The 15,634-nt window shown below is 46.5% G+C and overlaps 1 protein-coding gene across 1 annotated transcript in view; it reads right to left on the bottom strand.

The window, feature by feature from the left end:
• Plbd1 (phospholipase B domain containing 1) overlaps positions 1–13,366 on the bottom strand; it is a 56,182-nt gene extending 42,816 nt beyond the window's left edge. Inside the window, exons 1-2 of the mRNA XM_028781007.1 lie at positions 12,795–13,366; positions 3,403–3,622 (exon numbers count right to left, since the gene is read on the bottom strand). Of these exons, the coding sequence (XP_028636840.1) occupies positions 3,403–3,622; positions 12,795–12,912 (338 nt within the window). The 5' untranslated portion in view covers positions 12,913–13,366. The remainder of the gene's footprint in view (positions 1–3,402; positions 3,623–12,794) is intronic.
• Positions 13,367–15,634: the final 2,268 nt, after the last annotated feature.

Below are 15,634 nucleotides of genomic sequence, written 5' to 3'. Positions count from 1 at the left end.
GGAGGAGAAGGAGAAGGAGAAGGAGAAGAAGAAGAAGAAGAAGAAGAAGAAGAAGAAGAGAAAGAAAGGAAAAATAAAAATAAAAGAAAATGTTAAAGAAAATAAGTCAAAACATGAGATTTTTGTTCAAAAACAACACAAAGCAAAACCAACCAATTCAAAACAAAACAAATCATAGTTACTGAATTGTAGCTGCTTCTTAAAAAAATAAAATTTAAGCAGTGTCACCGTGGTGCACATCTTAAATCCCTCACTAGGATCGCAGAGGCTGGCTGATCTCTGTGAGTTCAAGTCCAGAGTGGTCTAAACAGTGAGTTCCAGGACAGCCAGGGCTACAGAGTAAGATGCTGTCTCAAAAAACAAAGGCGAAAATAAGTAATGTGATCTCTGCTGTAGACATGCTTTTAATGAACTTGGCGGGAGGGAGCGAAGGTTACTCAAAGATAACTGCTTTACATCTAGAATGAAGGTATAGTGTTGTCGAGAGGGCTCAGCTGAGTTTGAACCCCAGAACCCACATGGCAGGAGAGACCTAACTCTCACAGAATGCCCTCTGCCAATTACATACATGCCATGCCATCCATGGACGTAAGTATACACACACACACACAAACAAACAACATTAAAAACCCATACCATAACCCTAACCCAATTTAATTACAACCCTTAACACACACCTAAGTGTCTGCTGTAGGTTGCTACAACATGTTTTCTGTATCATGAGAACGCTGGGGGCTAGAGAGATGGCTCAGTGGTTAAGTGCACTGGCTGCTCTTCCAGAGGTCCTGAGTTCAATTCCCAGCAACCACATGGTGCCTCACAACCATCTGTAATGGGATCTGATGCCCTCTTCTGGTATGTTTGAGGACAACTACAGTGTACTCATATACATAAAATAAATAAATAATTCTTTTAAAAAAAAAGAGACAGAACACCATCATACTACCCAGTCAGAAGCCGGTCAAACCCCATGGGCTCTCCAACAGTGGGTCTCAGTAGAAATACCCAAGGAAGTAGTGTCCATCCTTAGCACATCCCAGAAGGACGAGAGCTGTTCTCTTAGAACTCACTTTCCTTCATGCTCCAAGGCGTGTCACTGACAACTTAATCTTATTTGTTTATAGTCAAACAATTGCTGTCTGAATTATTTCTCCAAATTTGGAACTTGGTTAAATAACACAGCAAGAATTAAGTGGAGAAGGAAGTGCAAGTGGAGACCGAGAGGTGCTGAGGAGTTAAATTTACACAGACAATACAGCTTTAAATGTTTTAAAAATATTTCCAAGGGGTCAAGGAGATGGCTCAGTGGTCAAGAGCATAGAAGACCTGGGTTCAGTTCCCAGCACCCACATGGTAATTCCAGTTCCAGGGGCTTTCAGTGCCTTCTTTTGCCCTCCACAAGTATGGCAAACATAAGACACACTTACCTGCAGGCAAGCAAAACACATGTAAAATTGAATAAATCTTTTCCAGATAATGGCTTTATACACTTCTGAATGTTAAGGTTATTTACATAATAAAATTGCCAAAGCTGTGTAAAACAAAACAAAACAAAACAAAACAAACAAACAAACAAACAAAAACAAGAGGGCTGAGAAGCTAGCTCAGTGCATGACGTTAGAACCTGAGTTTGGATTTCTGGCTGGATATGAGAGTGCATGTCTGTGATTCCAGAGCTGGTGTATGCGGACAGAAAGATCAGGGGAGCTCACTGGCCAGTCATTCTAGCTGTAGGTTCAGTAAGAGATCCTGTCTCAAAATAAGGGGGAGAGAAATAGAAGACACCCAGCGTTGTCCTCTGGGCTGCTGCCCCCCACCCCTGGGCAGGTATACACCCACAAATAAACACAAAACAGGAATTTGTAGTCTAAATAATAATAAAAGAAGGGCCACAGTCCATAACTGATTTCATCTCAGTGCCTCAGAATAAGATTAAGATCCATATTTAACTTATCACAACTAGGGTTTAATAGCTCCCGATAAAGTTAGATTAAACTGCACTTAACTAGGTCACAGAGAATAAAAGAAGCAAACCAAGTGAAAAAGACAATTTTATATCAAACATGATGTGACTCAATGAAATACAGCTTCACCTCCTTAAAATCTTGTCCCAATAAAGCAATCCCCCAGCTCTCAGGAGGCTGAATCAGGAGGATTACTGCATCTTTGAGCCAGCCTGGGTTGTTTAATGAATTCCAGGCCAGTCATGGCTATATAGTGAGATGGAATGAGACCCCGTTTCAGGGAAACAGACTGCAGGACACAGCTCAGTGGTAGCTTGAAGCTTGGAGAGTGCTGGAGGCCCTGGTTAGAAGCCCAACACCACATGAAACTGGGTATGGTGGCCCACGCTCATAGTCTCAGTACTTGGGAGGTAGAGGCAGGAAGATCAGAAGTGTAAGGGCATCTTTGACTTCACAGTGAGTTCAAGACCAGCCTGGGTTATATGAGAGCCTGCTACAAATAAACCCCAGAAAAGTGTTAAGTATGGTGATCAAATTATTATCAACTCTGCCCTTGTTATTTTATAAGACAAGGCAAGGACTCCAAGATTGACTAGCAATAGACTTAGGAATGATTACAGTATACTCATTAAAATTTCAGTTTAACTCTCTTTGTCTATTTGAAATGTTGTTTCAAAATACTAGAAAATAAATGCCCTTGCATTTTATTAAAGAATCTCTAGTCTGTTCTTATTTATGCATCCACTCATTTATGGTGTGTGTATGGAAGTGAGCGTGCCATGGTATATAAAGTACGGAAGTCAGAGGACAACTTATAAGAGCGGTTCTCTCCTTTCAACATGTGAGTCCCCGGGATTGAACTCAGGCTTGGTGGCAATTGCCACTAACCATTTAGTCAGCACCTTACATTTTACTCTCAAGAAATCTTCCCTGCTTTGTCTCTCTCAGGAAATCATTCCGCATCTTACCTGCTCTCTACCCAATGGCAAATGACTATAAGGATTACATCATACCAAATGGTTTCCTATCTTTCGAAATGGTTTCATCACAAAGAAAGGTGGCTGAGAAGATGGCCGGGGCAATTCCCAGCACTCCCATAAAAAGCTGAGGTTACAGCACGTGTAACCCAGGGCTGGAGGGGTGGAGACAGGAGTGGCTCTGGAGCCCATTGGCTGTCCAGGCTCGCTGAATCAAAGTGCTTCCGGTTTCGTCTCAAAAGCATTCCAGTGGAGCGTGATTGAAGACGCGGAGGACCAACCTCCGGCTTATGCACACACAGGCACACCAGTACACAATCATACCGACACACAATCTCATCTTTTAAAAAGGGGAAGATTTCAAAACGGAATTGTCATGACCGTGTACCCCCGCTACCCTCCACTGCTAACACATCACACCAGGATCCAGGAGCCACAAAGCAAAGTGGTGGGACACTTACAGAGCTGTGAGGTAGCCCTCGAGGTAGCCAGCCATAAACATGATGATCTCATTGGACAGGGTCTGAGAGCCATACCCAGCTCTGATCTCCAGGATGCCCCAGCCTGTGGTTTTAATGGAGTCATTGTAGAAGCCGTAGGCGTCCCCATTCTTGTCCAGGACCGTCTTGATTTCCACTGTCTTCGATTCAGGGAACCAGTACGCAGTTGCATAGTACACTCCTGCAGGAAAAGGGAGCCATGAGAACACCACTCACCTGTGGCCGGTGCCTTCCCCCTGTGCAGTCAACAGTCAAGCGTTTGCCTTCTAGCCTACAGACTCTGGAGATGGCTCTGTCAGTGAAGTACTGACTGAGCAAGTCTAAGGACCTGAGATTGATCCCTGGCATCTACTAGGCGTGATGGTATGTATCTGTAGTCCCAGTGCTAAAGGGGGCAGCACAGGTGCCTCCCCGGCGCTCACTCGAGCAAGAGACCTGTCTTGAAAACAATAAAAGGTGGACAACATCCCAAGGAACAATGTCTGAGGCTAGACTCTGGCTACATACACACACTCACAGACACACACACACACACACACACACACACATATTCATGCACTCACCTGTCCCAAAATAAACACACACAGACACACACACATAACACACTATTTAAAAATAAATTCATGCCGGGCAGTGGTGGCGCACGCCTTTAATCCCACCACTTGGGAGACAGAGGCAGGCGGATTTCTGAGTTCGAGGCCAGCCTGGTCTACAAAGTGAGTTCCAGGACAGCCGGGGCTACACAGAGAAACTCTGTCTCGAAAAACCAAAAAATAAAAAAGTAAAAAAAATAAAAAATAAAAATAAATAAAAAATAAATAAATAAAATAAATTCTTCAATTCCTCCACTTGTTCTCACAAGTTCATGTCCAGGTGTCCAGCACTCTGGGGCCAGGAAATGACGTGTCTAGCTCTCCATCCTGCCGGGAACTGGGCCAGCCCTTCCCATTTGTCCCCATCATTCCGATATCCTGTCTGTGTAGAGGTCAGTGTAAGCTGTCAATGAGACAGAATCTAGAGTTGTCTGGGAGGTAGGCCTCTGAGAATACCTGTGGGAGTGGGGTTTCACGATCTCATTAACTGGGGTGGGAAGACCCACGCACTGTGGTGGCAGCATCCTGACTACAATCCTGACTGTACAAGAATGTAGCAAGGGAGCTGAGTAGCCTCCTATGTCTGCAATTCTCTGCTTCCTGACTGTGGATACGATTTTGTGGGCAACTGCTTCATGCTCCTCCTACCTTGATTTTCCTGCAGGATGGACTCTACCCTTGAACTGAGATCCAGAATAAACCTTTCCTCCCCTAAGTGCCTTTTGTTAAGGCATCTTGCACAGCAACAGGAAAAGATACCAAGTTTGTAATGCCAGCGCCCGGGAGGCAGAGGTAGCAAGGTCCAGGGGTCGAGGCCAACTTTAGCTACATAGCAAGTTTGAGGCTAGCCTGGATGACATGAGATCCTGTCCTAAAACACTAGAAGGAAATCAACACTCTGAAAGGAAGGAGGGGTGAATTCACGGTAGGTAACTTGCCTAACACACCAAGGTCTTGGGTTCAGTCCTCGGACACTGGATAAAGAAGCACAGGAACTGTGAAAGGCAAGAACGCTAAGAGAGGAAAAGAGGAAGAGGAAGCTGGAGAAGGAGAAAGGATGCCGTATGTAGAGCATCACCCTTTCTGAGAAGCTGTCCAGTACCTGCTATGTTTGAAGAACAAAAGCACAGTGCAGGCTTCACGGCTCAGTGAGGAAAGGCACTTGCTGCTAAACCTGAGAGCGTAAGTTTGATACCCAAGACCCTGGTGGTAGAAAGAGAAACTCCTGCAAGTTGTCCTCTGACCTACACAGTACACTCCCACACTCGAATGCCGCTAGATGATAGATAGGTGATAGATACATAGATAGATAGATAGATAGATAGATAGATAGATAGATAGATACATTGATAGATACATACATAAATAAAAGATAGATAGGTGATAGATACATAGATAGATACATAGATTGATAGATACATAGATAAATGATAGATAGATAGGTGATAGATATATTGATAGATACATAGATAGATAGATGGATAGATAGATGGATGGATGGATAGATAGATAGATGGATAGATAGATGGATGGATGGATGGATGGATAGATAGATGGATGTAACTATAGATCAATAGAAAAAGACCCTATTACATTTAGGTCAGTATCAAAGAGGTGGAAATAGGTTAGTAGGTTAGATGACTCTTAGGTTTGGGGCTGAAGGTCCTGGACTGTATAACTGAGAGAGGAAGGGGATAAAGAGAAAATCAGAAAGGGAATATAAAGTCATTTGAGACTCAATAACACTATTAGTGGTAGGAAGGCAGGAAGCTCTGAGTAGGGATTGCTGTAAGGGTTATGCTTTGGCAACAAATAAGAAACTGTTAATGGCTGGGTGGTGGTGGCGCATGCCTTTAATCCCAGCACTTGGGAGGCAGAGGCAGGCGGATTTCTGAGTTTGAGAGTTCGAGGCTAGCCTGGTCTACAGAGTGAGTTCCAGGACAGCCAGGGCTACACAGAGAAACCCTGTCTCGAGAAACCAAACAACAACAACAAAACAAAACAAAACAAAAAACTGTTAATGAAGCTGACCAGTCACAGTTTAGCAACTGTACACATCTTCTTTAGAAACTTCCCTTTCAAATATAAAAAGTATGTTTCTCCAAGATTCTTTCTGTCTTCAGAAGCGGTAGTAGATCCCTTTCCTGGCCTCCCCCATCTCACTCACACACACACCCACACCCACATGCACACACACACTCACTCAGGCACTCACACTCTTACACATATGCTCACACACACACATACACTCACACACAGACTCACACACACATATACTCACATACACTCACAGATAAACACTCAATACAATCACATACACACTTTCTCACACACACACTCATACACAGTCACACACATATACTCACATACACTCACAGACACACATTCACACACACACACACACACACACATATCACACACACACACCAGCCCTGGAAATGAGGAAGCAAGGATGGCTTTCCTAACTAAAACCCACAAAACAGAGGCTGGGAGAAGTCACTGAACAGAAACCACGAAAGAAAGAGGGAAGGTGAGCCCGGAGCACTCCTCGCTTTCTGTTCTACCCTCAAAGCATACTTTTATGCATCTTTCTCCAAAACCCTTCGCTGCATACCAAGCAAGGGAAGTATCCAAGGGCTCAGTTCTCGTTCCTGCTGGAGCAGCCTCCTTCCCTGACCATAGAGGTTAGCGTCTGCACCTCCGTATGAGGACACCTGAGCCCAGTCCTTAGAAGAAGTCACCCATAGCAGCTTCCTACCCACAGGGCATGCTTTCAGAATTAACCCCAAATCTGAGAGTTCTGTTCCACCCCTAATAGACTTAGCTTATTCCACGGTTTTTATCAATTCCTTTTTGTTTTTCAGCATCTGTGGGTTTTTTTTCCAAGTTCTTTAGCATGTTAATCTATCGTACATTTCAACCACTGAAGAGCTTTTCTATGTAGGGACAGATGTTGGAGAAAGTGAACTTGTGTGGGGAGGAAATACTGTGTCCTTCTAACCCTGACCTCGGTTTTAGCAGTTCCTTTAAGCAGAGATGGTGTCCACCCACCTCTGAGAAGGTAGCTGCCCTCCTCCCCCTGAATGATGTTTCTTTGAGGAGTCTCATTTGGGTCTTCTAACTTATTCTTTGATTTATTTTTATGAGTGTTCTGCTCACACGTATGGCAGTGTGCCATGTCCATGCCTGGTGCCTATGTGTGCTTGATGCCTTTGGAGGTCAGAAGAGGTCATTGGATCATCTGGAACTGAAGTTCAGGATGGTTCTGAGACTCTGTGTGGGTTCTGGGAATTGAACCCACGTCCTTTGTAGGAACTAGTGCTCTCAACCTCTGAGCCCATTCTCCAGCTCTATTTACTTATTTTGAGACAGGGTCTCACGTAGCCATACTGGCTTCCTGGGAACTCTAGCTGGTGCTTTTATGGGGCTCTTCCAGTTGGTTTCCGCTCGATGATTGAGCACCCGAAGTGATGATGCTTTGGACCCCCTGTCATTACTCAATAATGCATTCAGAAATGAAAATATGGCTGTTGTGGATCATTCGCCAGACAATACAAAACAATTACCTTAGAAAGAAATTCTTTTGTTTTTGTTTGTTTTCTTTGTTTTTTCGAGACAGTGTTTCTCTGTGTAGCCCTGGCTGTCCTGGAACTCACTCTGTAGACCAGGCTGGCCTTGAACTCAGAAATCTGCCTGTCTCTGCCTCCCAAGTGCTGGGATTAAAGGCATGCGCCATCACTGCCCGGCAGAAAGAAATTCTTAATAAGGATGGAGGACTTCCAATGGCTTTCATATTTTTCATGTAAAAGCAAAACAACAAAACCTCAGATGTTCTCTTTACATTTCTTGTGCACTTTACTATATTCTTCATGAACTTATTTTTAATTAAAAAAGCCTTTAAAATTTGCTTTAAAAATGCATGTCAGTTATTTATTTATGTATTTATTTATTTATGTGAGTGGATAGTACTCTGTAGCTCAGGTTGACCTGGAACTCACTATGTAGCCCAGGCTGGCTTTTATCTCATCACAATCCTCCTGCCTCAGGTTCCTGAGGGCTGGTATTACAGGTGTGAGCTATCATGTCTGACTGGCTCCCATCTTCAGAACCTAACTGTCTTAACATCTCATTTTATGGAAGAGGGAATGGCTTTCAACCTTAGGTGATAGCCTTGGCTAATGGATCAGTCCTATAGAGGGAGGGAGGGAGAAAGGAAAGAGTTTGAGCAGGTGGGATATGTGAGGGAAAAGAAAATAATATTGAGATTTATTCTGTTTAGATTGGGTTGAGGGCAGGTTCGTTGATGTGCCTCAGACGTCCTTCCTCTTTCACATGCACTGTGCCTCTGTGTGTGTGTGTGTGTGTGTGTGTGTGTGTGTGTGTGTGTGTGTGTGTGTGAGAGAGAGAGAGAGAGAGAGAGAGAGAGAGAGTGAGAGAGAGAGAGCGAGAGCTTCTCCTCCTACAAGGGCCCTCAGGAAACTGCTCTCTGGCTTGTAAACTTGCTCTGCATCTTTTTCAGAGTCACCAAAGGCACAACTGATTTGTGAGTTACGTAACGTCCTTGCAAGAAACTAATGGTACGTGTTCAGCTTGTCTGTGTGCAGAGATCAAAGCCCACGTCTCTGCTTAAGGGAAGGATGGTTCTGGCAAATTCTCCCTGGGAACAATGAACGGCTTCAAGAGTGGAAGAAATAGTGAAGGCCAGTGAGGGTCCCCTGGCTGTGGACTGCTGACTGGTTTCAACAGGCCTGCTGAGGAAGTGTGTGTAACAAACTCAAACTCCTGCAGGCTCCATCCCAAGGACCGGAGAGGACACGGTGACTCACACCTATAACCCCAGAACATGGGAGGCTGAGACAGGGGGGTCACTGTGACTTTGAGGTTAGCCTGGCCTCCATAGTGAGATCTCCTCTTCCAAACAAAAAAAACCCAAACATGGATGGAAAAGGACGAGTTTCTCTGCCTGTTCCTGATCTACTCACTCGTAAGATGCCCTGTCTAGGGTTAGAGTCCTCTAAATGGGCTTCAGTCATAAACTGCTCAGTCACAGATTCCCTAAGTGGGAAGCAAGACACTGCGGTGCGCAGCTGGAGTGAGGCACAGTGGGACACGCCTGTGTGAAGCTGGGATAAACCTGAAGAACAGTTAAGAATCAACGAAGCATGCTGGGCGGTGGTGGTGCAGGCCACCCTGTCTCGAAAAACAACAGCAACAACAAAAAAAGAATCAACGAAGCGTAGAATGCAGGAAATGACTAGAGGTTTGGTCGAATCCAAAAGCATCCTTTTTCTTCCCCTTGAACACTAACGTGACTTCATTCTGATGTGGTTCTCCCCCAGCCCCACCCACACTCCCTCTTTGGGAAAGCATCTCACTATATAGCTCTGGCTAGCCTGGAATTTGCTGTGTAACTCAGGCTGGCCCCCAATTTATGGCAATTATCTTTCCTCTGCCTTCCAAGTGCTGGATTACAGGCGTGTGTCACCACGCCTGACAGATTTGTTACTCTGAGTCACCTCCCATCCAGGGCACTCGACGAGACATATCTGTGTGATTGGTCCGGATAATCTCCGTCACAAACTCCTGGAGAATGGGAGGAGAGTCTCATCTGGTGCCACATCCTCTCCCTCCGGCCTAGCACAATTCTTTCCTGATTACATGGCCGCCTAAATCTCAAACTGTCACACTGACTGGAAGGTCACACCTGGGAACACACTCACATGAAGGTCATTGTGTACTGACGTATGTGGGCGCACAGGCCGAAGCTTGCAGTAGGGGGCCAGAGGACAACTTTGTGGAGTGTGCACTCAGGTATCTCCCCCCACCCTTATGTGAGTCCCAGGGATCGAACTCAGGTCAGCCTTGAGCCTTGAGCCTTGAGCCTTGTGGCTGGGCTATTTCACTGGCCCTGGTATATTGACTCATGATTTGGACACATGAATTAGGATGCTGGTCACTTGAGTTTACAAAGGAGCTTAAAGGGAATTAAGGTTTGACAATTTGTCAGCCGCTCATGCTGGGCCCATCACACTACCTGCCAGACTGACGATGGAGGCCTTTCAGGGCACTAGCAGACTGACGATGGAGGCCTCTCAGGGCACTGGCAGACTGACGATGGAGGCCTCTCAGGGCACTGGCAGACTGATGGAGGCCTCTCAGGGCACTGGCAGCCTCTCTAGAGGATTTGTTCATTTTGTTTTCAGACCTCAATCAAGAGACTTCCACAACATCTTCCCCACCCCCAAGAGGATTGACACAATGTCGTGCGACATCTAGGTCTTTGCGGGTGACACTGAGTTACAAGTTTTACATAAATATTTCCTCATAATTTCACTACCTCCACAATGTTTGTAAGTTCCTCCTTTGCCTTAGTAAGAAAAAGGAACATGCTAACTCCAGCAATAACTCACTAGCCACCCTTTATAGCCAAAAATCAGAACGCAGGAGCAATTGGAACACTGTTTAGGGATAAAAAGACCAGGCTGGTGTGGTGTCTCTTGCTTTTATATCTAGTATTCAAGAGAGAGAGAAATGTTGCTCTTTCTGAGTTCCAGGTCAGCCTGGTGTACACAGTGCATTCTAGGCTAGCCAGGGCTACATAATGTCTTTAAAAAAAAAGTATTAAAGAATTTCCATGTTAAAAATAACCCCTGGAGCAGCCAGCAGGCTGACTTTAGTGAACTCAGATATATAACCCGCTGTCAGAGTTAAAGCAGCCACTGGACTCAACCTGTAGTCAGCCATGACACCTTAAGGAGACTAAATGACAACCAGAATAGCAAAGTGCTTCCTGCCAGCTGATTCCAGTTCCCAGTGCCCAGTCAGGGCAGATGAGTCAGGTCCCCAGTCAGCCTGACAGTTATATTTCTCATGAATAATTAATGATGAATCTGGGAACAGACTTGGGCGTGTATCAGGTGAATTGTCTCCCTGAGATCTGATCACGGCTGGTATGATGCAAATACTGACTTCTGGAGTCTAGCCCTGCCAAGGAGAAGAACCAGTTTTACCAAGGAATGTGCTACATTTTGAGTCTCACCTCTCGCTAGAGACCACCCCATTTTGCCATTCATTCCTCTTAAAAAGATTATTCTCAGACGGCATCGGGAGTTGGGGGAGGAGGTGGTTTGATGGTAGGAGGTATGTTTTAACTTTTGTGAAGTTCTGTGTTCAATCCCTAGTATGGAACACACACACAGTAAAACCATACAAGGATGTTCTAAAAAACACATAGGCACTTCCCAGAGTACACATCATCTGCACGCTGTCTGTGATACCTTGAACAATACAAAGAGACGGCTGCAAAACCATTTGCCAATCTCTGAAATGAAAAAATAAAACCTGAATTCAAAAATTAAAGAAGTGGGCCAGTAGTAAGATGGCCCCGGGTGTCCTGTCTAGGGTGAATGTGTTAATTTCTCTTCCCCAGGAACAGGAAGGACACAACCTACTAAGCTCACAGTACAGAGCTAGGTACCTTTGGAAGCCCAGGGAGATAGCAATGTCTCTGTTTTTATGATTTAAATTTTAGGTAACCTACTGGAAGATTGGGGAAGCTCCAATACAATACCAATAACATATTGATAAAGAGGGCGAAAGCACATCATATCTGTTTCAAATGGCCACTGCAGGCATCCTTAGCTATCCTCAAAGCCATGTAGGAGCCTTTCAGGATTGCTGGCCATGGCAACTAACCAGCAGCTTCTCTGGGCTAGAAGGTGTGTGCATGTGCGTGTGCGTGTGCGTGTGCGTGTGCGTGTGCGTGTGCGTGTGCGTGTGCGTGTGTGTCTGGTGGGGTTGGTGAGGAATTACAACGGGGGATGACCAAAGAACATACAGCTAAATCGGGGAGATACCACCAGGCACTTCTGGACCAGTCCCTTCTGATCCCATGAGCCTGTGCTGACTGGAAAGGTTCCAGACAATGAGTGGGGCAGGCTTTAAAAGCAAACACTTCAAAATCGGAAGGATGCAGGTACTTGTTGAGGGACAGTAACAAGAAAATCAGCGGTCTTTGAAAGGGGACACTGCCCACGTGCCCTCCTATCCTTGCACAGGTCAGAATGAAGTAATCCTCTCTGAATCTGACTTTTGGAGTCTTCCAAGTCTACGTATCCCACAATTCATTTTGGTCTCCTTGCAAATGGAAGGGTAAGATTGGAAGGACACCTGCTGAGGCCTGTTTTTTTTCTAACAGGAAGGATTACACCAGTGCCCTCCCGCAACCCAGCTACCTTATCCCTTACGCAAATTCCTGACTTCCCCCCAGTCCCAGGCTCCGCGCGGTAGAATGGAGGCTTTAACCCACTTTGGGATTCTGAGGCTCGGAGGGAAAAACTCAGCAGCCGTAGCCCTGTCCCTTATCAAGATGACACAACCGGCTCGCTATCAGTTCTCTTAAGCCCAAGTCACTTGCCTACTTTTAGAAGCGGAACAAAGGTCAGCTCGAAATCACACCTCAGTCTGATCCGGATAAATCTCTGGACCGGAGCCTTTAGGACCAGTCGAGGTTGTCTGGGCCAAAATACGGGACAGGAGAATTAAGGCCAAAATTTTTTAAGTTGGCAGAGCCCCGTGCCCTCCTTAAACGCCACCGCTGATCTACCTCAGGGCTAGATCCTAACCCGTCAGGCTCCCCACCAAGAAGTGCGACCCAAGACGCCCCTAGATGCAAACGTGCTGGGACCCTGGGGAACCGCGGGCGTGGGTTGGGGGGTACAGGGCGACGCCTCTAAGTCCGCGGCAGCTCGCTCTGCTCACCTGCTGAGTTGCGTTTCGCGGAGGCGGCGGCTGCCCAGGGAGGCTGCAGCAGCAATGGCAGCAGCAGCAGCAGCGGCGATGGCGGCCTGAGGCTCCTGCCAGGTCTGCGGTGGCACATCGCTCCTCCGCTGTGACCTCTGCCTGGTTGGATTAGGTCCCGCTGGCGCCCGGCGGTGACAACTGTTGCAAGAAGCCGCACTTGAGAGTGGCAGCGGGGCGCTGCGTTGCAGAGACCGGGACGATCTTAACTTTCTTCTGACATTAGTCTGGCCTGCTTGGGCGCTTCACGTGGCCTTGGGAACCAACCTTCGCCCTACGGAGCCCTAGGCTAGGATAGGCGGATCCTTTCCGTCTGCTCTGACCCTCCAGCCACCTGTGGGCCGGGCCGGGAAAGTTTTTGGGAAGTGCAGGGGCTGCGCTGCTTTCTCTGGCCGCCTCCTGCAGGTCAGGGCTAAGGAATTAATTAAAAGTAGCCTCAGCCCCTGTGGCAGCGGATAAGGAAACCGAGGCAGCGGTGGGTCGCATGCCTCCCCGCAGGTCGGATTCTGTGGCCTTCTGTCTTCTCAGGTCCCTCATCCGTCAGGAACTGGGGCTTCTTGCGCCAGCCTGTCTGACCTCAGGAGCTCAACACCCCCGGGCCTTGGCTTTGTGTCTTCATTGGCCGGAGCTGATTCACACGGGGCTAGAAGCAGATCTACCCCTGAGCCCCTACAGAGACCCATGTCTGGGCAGGACTCGCTGAAGGTAACATTGTGAAGTTGGCCAAGGGTGCCCTAGGTGACATTGTGAAGTAGGCGACAGACTTCAGGCTGAGCTCATCTTTTGCTACTGGACCCAGTCAAGTTACCCCTGTAGCCAGGTTTGTAATCCCAGCGTTCCAGAGGATGAGGCAGGAGGATTGCTGAAAGTCTGAGGACAATTTGGGCTCCCGAATGAGACATTGTCTCCAAAAACCAAATATATATATATGTTTTTTTAAACATATATATATATATGAAATCCAGATAAACAAATAAATATTAAATAAATAATGAAGAAGTACCTTTGTTAGAGGAAGAAATATATTTGTTGTTGCTAGAAACGACACATGGGAATTATGGAAATATAAATCACAGTATCGTTTGGTAATATTCATTTAGTGGAGGGGGCAGCTGCGGGCATTGTAGGGACTGTACATGAAATAAAAACGAAGGTGAACTGAACCTTTGGGTCCTGTGGCAGTTCGCTGGTGAAGTGTCACCCCAAATATTCCAGGTGTGTCTCCATATCCCACTCTGTGACCTCACTCTTCTGATCCAAGGAGACAAGTGTTTAGAGGGGGTGACTCTTTAAGGATGCCCAATGGGGGCTGGGCTCACCCACCTACCTGATGGTTTGCTAGCTGAGTATTTACTGACTTCAGTGTTCTAGGATAGAGCCCTGTGTGACACCCGGTCCACAGAACACCAGACTAGTCAAGGACGTGATTAACTTGCTTTGTATAAGCAAATTAATTGGATTAGACTTTTCTTAAACTCAGTGCTGTTGAAATTCTGCCCAGTTATTTCTTTGGTGTGTGCGATCATATGTGCATGTGTGCATGTGTGCGAGTGCTTTTCGAGTGTGTGTGTGTGTGTGTGTGTACTGTGGACTCTGAGGCCTTGAACGTGATCCTTGAAAGTGCCTCCAGGCGGCGTCCAACATTCTCCAAGTTGAAATCCTGACCCCAGCAGAGCACTGTTAACGTAAGTTGTGGTACCTTTGACACATTTCAATTTTGGTTTTTTAAACATCAAAAAGAACAGCAACAGCAAACTCTAGGTGAGACGATCCAAGGATACTGGTTTCAAAATTGTAACTGGAATGAATACGGCAAAAACCAGGGATCCGACAGCCCTAACGGGCTACCCTCAGCCACCCACCCTGTGATGGCTAATCTTAGTTGTCAACTTGACACATCTCAGAAAGGGCACTTGAGGAATTTCCTCCATCAGATTGGACTGTAGGCGTGTTGTGGGACACTAGTCTGATTGCTGACTGATGTAGAGGGGCCAGTCCTGTGGTCAGTATGCAGGGCAGGCCTGGGCTACATAAGAAAGGCAACAGAATATGAGCCAGGAAGCAAGGCAGTAAGTGTTCCTCCATGGCTTGTGCCTCAGATCCTTGCCTCCAGGTTCCCACCCTCTTTTCCTCAAGGAAGGGCTGAAATCTGAAATAGTCTTTCCTCCTCAAGTAGATATTTTATCACGGCAGTCGGGGAGTAGACTAGAACACATCCCCAGCACACTAGTGAACGAGACAAAGAGCGGGGATTCAGTCACATGACCACACTAGGAAGATGAACAAAGGGTTCCAGTCATCCCAAGTTCACCCTCAAGGATCCTGTCGAAAGCTTTAGGGTTAAATAGAGTGGGGAGGGTATGCATGTCAAGACGTCCTGGTGATGGTATTGTCTGGCCCATCATTAAAACCTCATTGTTTGGTTCCACTCTCTCCTTCGGAGTCCCCTCTCAGGGATACAAACCCTAAGCCTCTAACCCTAACCCTGAGGTCCCCCCACCCCCATGCCTGACACCAGGCCTTCAGTCTTTCACTTGCCAGAGTGTGAGACTCTTAGAAAAATTCCAGTCTCTTGGAAAATGTGAGTTTCACTGAAATGGAATTTGAAGACGTTCCCTGGTCCTTTGAAAAGTCTCTCTGAGAAGAATTCAAGCATGTGGCTCAGTGTTAGAGCGCTTGCTTGACATGTGTTGAAGGCCTGGGTTCAGTCCCCACCATCACAGACTAGCAATACACGAGGGAGGAGCCAGAGCAGAAGGAGGAACCCAATCTACACACACACACACACACACACACACACA

This window comes from Grammomys surdaster, unplaced genomic scaffold, assembly GCF_004785775.1.
Source record: "Grammomys surdaster isolate TR1022 unplaced genomic scaffold, NIH_TR_1.0 373, whole genome shotgun sequence".
Lineage (NCBI taxonomy): Eukaryota > Metazoa > Chordata > Mammalia > Rodentia > Muridae > Grammomys > Grammomys surdaster.
The sequence above is the reverse complement of the archived record's forward strand: the minus strand, read 5'-3'. Positions and strand labels throughout refer to the sequence as shown.